Source organism: Herpailurus yagouaroundi, unplaced genomic scaffold, assembly GCF_014898765.1.
Source record: "Herpailurus yagouaroundi ecotype Mexico unplaced genomic scaffold, PumYag 216, whole genome shotgun sequence".
In the NCBI taxonomy this organism is placed as follows: domain Eukaryota; kingdom Metazoa; phylum Chordata; class Mammalia; order Carnivora; family Felidae; genus Herpailurus; species Herpailurus yagouaroundi.
Genome location: NW_024412447.1, coordinates 696,758 through 702,804, shown reverse-complemented (window position 1 = coordinate 702,804; position 6,047 = coordinate 696,758). Strand labels below are relative to the sequence as shown.

Genomic DNA, 6,047 nt, shown 5'->3' with positions numbered 1-6,047 from the left:
CGCTGCCTTCGCTTCTAATGCTCATCTTTTCCCTTTTTGGGCTGCCCAACCCCTCCCACCACGCCCGCCCCAAGCAGCACAGTCTCTTCAGCCAAGAGCTTCTTGGAAGGGTTTCCACAGCCATTCCGGAATGTTCTGCCTCGCTCTGAAGGATGCTGTCAGTTGATTGGCCGGGATGAACTCGGATGAGATCCACGCTCCTTGTCGCGCGTGACCCGCTAGACTCAAGCGGCCCCGACCCCTCCACCCAGGTGTCAGACGTTTGAGACAGAAGCAGTCCGGCGACAGAGAAAATCCTCACCACCCCCCCCCCCCCCCCAGCACCCAGGTCTTTCCAGAAATAAAACATACCCAGTCCATACCCCTTTCCCCGCAGGGGCCCACCATGTGAACGGCACATCCAGAAACACACACGGCCACGGCCACGGCCCTGCCCCCTCTCCCTGAGGGAGAGGCTGCCTGACCTCTGCCAGCCCCCTGCACCCCCCACCCAGGGCTTGGGACGGGGGAGGGCGGCCAGGGTGGCTGGAGTCCAAACCCCATCCCGCCAGGCTCCCGGGCCACCGGTGGGTTGCCAGATACGTCCGCGACCGCAGATCACTGAATTTCGGGTGCGTGGGAAGTGTGTCCCATGGACGCAGGCTGGAGAGGCCCCCCCCACTCGGCCCCCCTGACCTGGTGTCCCCGGTCAGCAACAGATCCCTGCCCTAGGAGCTACCATACATCTTGGGCGGGGAGCTGGGCTTCGGGTATGAGGCTGACTGGCTCGGGGGGGCCCCCGCGTCCTCCCTGCTCCCCTTCCCACCCAAGCCTCTGGTAGCAGCTGACCCTCGATTGGCCCATATCCCAGGGCTCAGGGTCCTGGCTCCAAGGGCAGAGCGCCTCCTGGATACGGCCCCCCAGGAGCCCCAAGAACAGGGTGGGGTCTGCAGGAGACCCAGCGGGGCCCCGCACAGCACAGAGCAAGCTGGGAACACGGGTCTGAGGCCGGCCTCTAGGTGGGTGTCACCCTGCCACCTGCCGCCTCCCCGCACCCCAAGAGGAAGTGGCCCCGAGGGGAACCTGATGGGGGCAGCGTGGAGGGTAGGTGGGTGGGGAGAGGAGGCATCGGGAGCCCGGGAGACGTGGGGTGCGGGAAGGGGGCACTTCTCCACTGGGGAACGGGAGGCACCCTGAGGTTTGGGGGGGACCTGAGTGCAGACCGAGGCAGCGCTGCCGCCCAAGGGGTCTGGGGGCGGAGGGTGGGGAGGGGGCCCGGCTGCCCCGGGGAGACGGGAGGAGGAGGGGTAGAGATGGCTCGGGGCAAGGGAGCTTGGCAGGGGGCTGGGCCCCCGAAAGAGCATGATCGGGCCCAGGTGGGGTTCCGGGGGCCACAGCAAAGATCCCGGCAAGGGGCACAGTGAGGGCTGTCCACCCGTTTGTCCGGCCTCCATCATCCACAACACACCCCGAGCTGGGACCTGGGAGAGTGACTCAGACCCTCCCCGGGTCTGCTTGGGCAGAGCCCCCATGTCTGGGCACCACGCAGAGGGCCTGTGCTGGCGGCCGCATGGTGAAGGCCGGGGCGGGCGTGGTGTCCAGGGCGCCAGGGCTGAGGCCCGGTGGGGGCAGCAGGCGGTACCTGTGGAGGAGGCCGGCGAACAGCAGAAACAGCTCCGACCTGGCCAGGCTCTCCCCCACGCAGACGCGGCGGCCTGTGAGGGAAACCGAGGCACAGGGCTACCAGCCTGCCCTTTGCGGGGCTGTGCCAGGGGGGCTGGCCGGTCCCCTGGAGAGGTGGGGACCCGAGAGCAAGGTGCGGGCCAGCTCCGAGGGTGCTGGAGGCTGTGGGCAGTGGGAGGCCTGGGGGCCTGAGCTTCCGAGGTCCCTGGTGAGCAGGCTCCTTGGGGGTGAGGGACCCCGTGCCGCCCCTGCCCGCAAGCTGGGGGTACCTGCAGAGAAAGGCAGGAAGGCTGCCCGCTTCACAAAGCGCCCGTCGGCGTCCAGGAAGTGACCCGGGTTGAACTGGCGAGGGGTCTCCCACTGCGTCTTGTCCAGGAGCACCGAGCTCAGCAGAGGGATCACGGGTGTGCCCTGTGGGTGGGGCGGCAGGTGGGCTGGGCCCGGCGCCCCCTCCCCCCGGGGGCGTGCCCCGCGAGACCCAGCTGGGCCCAGCCTGACGGAGAGCCGAAAGGGGGAGGGGAGCCCTGCCCATCCCGTCGGGGGCCAGGAGGGGGGCCCACCTTGGGGAGCAGGTAGCCGCCCAGCTGGGTGTCAGCCGCCACGCACCGCGGCGCGTGGGGCAGGAGAGTAATGGAGCGCTGGACCTCGTGCAGCACGGCGCTGGTGTAGGGCAGTGACCGCTGGTCCTCCAGCCGGGGGGGGCGCCCGGGCCCCAGCACCCGGTCCAACTCCTCCTGCACCTGGCCTGCGGGCGAGACGGTGGGCGCCCGCGTCCCCGCGAGCCCCGGCGCCCGCCCCCCGGGCCCCGGGGGACCCCGCCCACCGACGCGTGCTGGAAAGGGAGGCTGGGGGCTCACCTTGCACACTCGGGTGCCTGCTCATCAGGAGGGCGGCCCACTGCAGCGTGGCGGAGGTGGTCTCTGTGCCGGCCATGACCATGTCGAGAACGCAGGCCACCATGTCGGCCTCGGCAAACAGGCCGTGGGGGTCTTTCCCCTGCAGAGTGGGTTGGAGAGGACTCGGCCGGCGGCTGGGCGCCACGGACCCACCCCCCCCCCCTCCCGCCCCCCGCCAGCTCCGGGCTCAAGAAATGGATGGAAGGAAGGAGCCAGGTCAGCAGGGCACCTGCTACGTTCTGGGCTCGGCACATCTTTGCTGCCACCCCTGAGGCAGGCACTGCAAATGCCCCGTTTCACAGATGGGGAGACCGAGGCTGAGAGCGGCCCCCAGCTAGGAGGAGGGGGAGGTGGCGCAGGGCCAGCCCCGCTCCTCCTGGGGTGGGGCCCCCAAATGCCCGCAGGCCTCTGAGGCGGGAGGGTGCGTCCCGCCCACACCTGGCCCTGCTGGATCAGGGCGTCCATGTAGCTCTGCACGGGGCCTGCCCCGGGCGCGGGGGGCCGCCGCGTCTCCAGGAGGGTCCTCAGGATGGCTCGCACCTCCTCTATCTTCCGAAGGACAGGCCGGTGCAGCTGGAGGAGAGCCCCGAGCCGGGGGTAGATGTTGAACAGCTGAAGGCAGAGAGCGAGACAGCCGGGGAGGGGGGGTCAGGGTGCGGTCCCCACCGCGGGCCCCGCGTCCCCCAGCAGGTGTGTGCACCTGTGCGGGTTCCCAGGTGCTGCCCCGGGACTCCGGGCGGACCTGCGGGGTGGGGGACTGCCCGTGGCCACAAGAGGGCGCCGGCTCGCACTGCTGCTGGGCGCGCAGCCTGGGCTCCTACAAAACCCTCTGTCCCGGGACCGGATGGCAGGTGACGCGCCTTGACGGGTGGCTTCCCCGACGCGACGCGGGGCGGCTGTAATCACGCCCCGCCCTCCGGCCACCAAAGCCGGAGGACAGAGAAGGGGGAGAGGGTCGCCTGTGCTGCCAGTCATCGGGACAGAGAATTTGCAAACTTCAGAGCTCCAGCCGAGCCGCTGTGGGAGGGAGGCCACGGAGTGTCTGACCAGCCAGCGCGTGTCCCGCACCAGGTGGGGCCTCGGCAGCTGTCCACGGTTCTCCTGGCTGCGCCCGCATCGCTGTGCACCCCCAGGACGTGAGCGATCCCTGGATCGAATTGCCCAGTGAGGAGCCGGCACACGGGGTGGGGAGGCCCGGAACATTCCACTCCCGCCCCCCTGGCCTCCGTTCTCCTGGGGCTTCCGCGAGGAGGCCAGATCCTCCCGCCCAGCGGACGGCAGGGGCTCCTAGGAAGGAAGCGGGAGGACTGGAGACTGTGCTCAGCCCCTGCCTCGCGCCCGTGGCCGCGGGTCCATGAGAGATTGGGAGGAAGAGACCGGCGCTGTGGCATCCCTCTAAATCGTACACCTAGATGCGTGCGCTTAGCGCCTAGCGCTGAAATTGCCGCGACGGTGAACGTTTCACGTTTTGGAAAAGAGTGCAATGCCCACGCCCCTGGGAGTCGGGAAAACCAGAGGGCCAGTTCGCGTGATTTCTGTGGCGCTGTGGAGGACCGATACTGGGTGGATCGTCCCTGGCCGGAAGGGCTGGGGGACAGGGGGACATCGAGCCCCACGTCCAGGGAAGAAATGCTCAGCTCCCTGACCTCCAGCCGAGGCCGGGAGCAGCCGCCTCTCACCTGCAGGCTGGGGGTCCCCAAGAGGACCATGACGTCATCGATAAGCCTCAGCAGGGACACGAACACGGGATCCTGGTAGTCGAAGCGCCGGCCGAAGAGGAGTGTGAAGGTGATGTTGGAGGGGGCCCAGCCGAGCAGGGCCAGGGGGAAGGGCCGGCCTGGAGTGGGAGGGACACGGGCCTCAGGGGGTGAGGGACCCCCACCGGGGGGTGCCCGGCCCCCACTCACCTCCGTAGCTGTCCAGCTGCCCCATGAGGCACCTCAGCTCCTGCAGGATCTTGTCGACCATGGGCCCCCTCCCCACGCCCAGGTCATGGAGGGTGCGCACAGTGAACTGGCGGGCGGCCCTCCAGCGTGCCCCCGATGAGAAGAAGATTCCTGTGGGCCGGGCAAGTCGCCGCTGAGTGACGCGGGCAGGGAGCAGATGGGGCAGACCCGACGTCGGGGGCCTCGCCCCCACGCCCGAGCCCCTTCTGCCAAGAGCTGGCCTTGGCGAGCCTCGTCCCCTCTCGGTGCGTGCCGGTCTCCTGCCCCGTGGACACCGTGTCCCTCCCCGGGAGCCACGCTGGGCACACTGTCTCCCGCGGCTCGGAGACGCAGACCCCCGCCCCGGGGCCCCGGGGACTCCCGTGCTCCACCGTCCTCCGCCCCCTCCGCACCCCACACGGCACACCTACCCCCACCGCCCTGGATGAGCCGGAAGACGGCGACGGGGGGTCGGTCGGCCAGCTTTGACCCGGTGCCCACCAGGGCCTCCCTCACGGCCTCGTAGCCGGCCAGCACCACCGTCTTCTGGCGCCCCAAGTGCACAGTGAACACCGGCCCGTACCGTTCCGAAAGCTGGTGGGCACGGGCAGGAATCAGCCAGCGCCCCCCCCCCCAGACCCCAAGGCTGCACCTGTGCGGGGCGGGCTCAGGGGGACTCAGAGCCAGGGGTGGCCTAGGCGGGGTCTGTGGGAACTGGGCCAGTGGAGAGCGGGCAGAATAAAGGTCCAGGGGCCAAAAGGCAGGAGGTGTGCTGGCCCATGCCCCCTCCCCATCCATTCCGGGAAGGCAGGGGAGGGGGCTGCCATTGGTAGGAGGGGCTGTCTGCGGGGCCGCCTCCCGAGCTTGACCCCCAGAGGCCCCGCCCCTGCTCAGGCACCCCTAGCACTGAAACCCAGATGGATGGGAGCAGTGCCCGGGTGGCCTCGACCGCTCAGTTTCCCCCACGCTGACCCCCGGGGCACAGAACGACGATATGTGGCTAAGGCTGGCCTCCAAGGCTGCCGCCTGGGGCCATTGCCCTTCTGTGCCTTTACAGATGGGGAAACTGAGGCCCAGAGGCAACAAGTGAGTTGCGGCCAGTCACACACACTGAGGGACAGAGAGGCCCGCCCTTCCTGTCCACACCCACTCTGCTCCCCGCATGCCGGAGTATGGCCTACGGGCCCAGCGCTGGGCACGGCCTGAGACTCGCGGGCCCAGGGTGCTTCCTGGAGAGTTGCCCCCGAGGGGCCAGGCCCGCAGCCCCCTCTTCTCCTCCCACATCCAGGACCTGGGGGACCGCCAGGCAGCCACTAGGAGGTTTCTGGAATAGTTGCATTTCTGGGGAAGCAGGGAGGGTGGTCATGGGAGCCGTAAGCGGCCCAGGAGTAGCTGGATAGCCCTGGTCGGGCAGGTGCCAGGCCATCCGTCTCCTGGCTGCAGGGCAGGGTAGCCGGCTGGCGACCTGGGGCCAGGACTGTCCAGCCTCCAGCCCAGGGTGGGAACAGCCACACCCGTGGGCGCCCCACCTGAGGGCACACTCGTGCGCTAGTCCAGGTCCCTC

The 6,047-nt window shown here is 69.4% G+C and overlaps 1 protein-coding gene across 1 annotated transcript; it reads right to left on the bottom strand.

The window, feature by feature from the left end:
- Positions 1 to 1,473: 1,473 nt before the first annotated feature.
- Positions 1,474 to 5,457, bottom strand: CYP2W1 (cytochrome P450 family 2 subfamily W member 1). The gene is made up of 8 exons (XM_040455631.1): positions 4,915 to 5,457; positions 4,466 to 4,615; positions 4,238 to 4,395; positions 2,997 to 3,170; positions 2,520 to 2,658; positions 2,223 to 2,407; positions 1,932 to 2,073; positions 1,474 to 1,694 (listed from the first exon to the last, which is right to left on the bottom strand). The coding sequence occupies exons 1-8, from the start codon at positions 5,279 to 5,281 to the stop codon at positions 1,474 to 1,476; spliced, it is 1,536 nt and encodes a 511-aa protein (XP_040311565.1). The 5' UTR covers positions 5,282 to 5,457.
- Between the last annotated feature and the right edge of the window lie 590 nt (positions 5,458 to 6,047).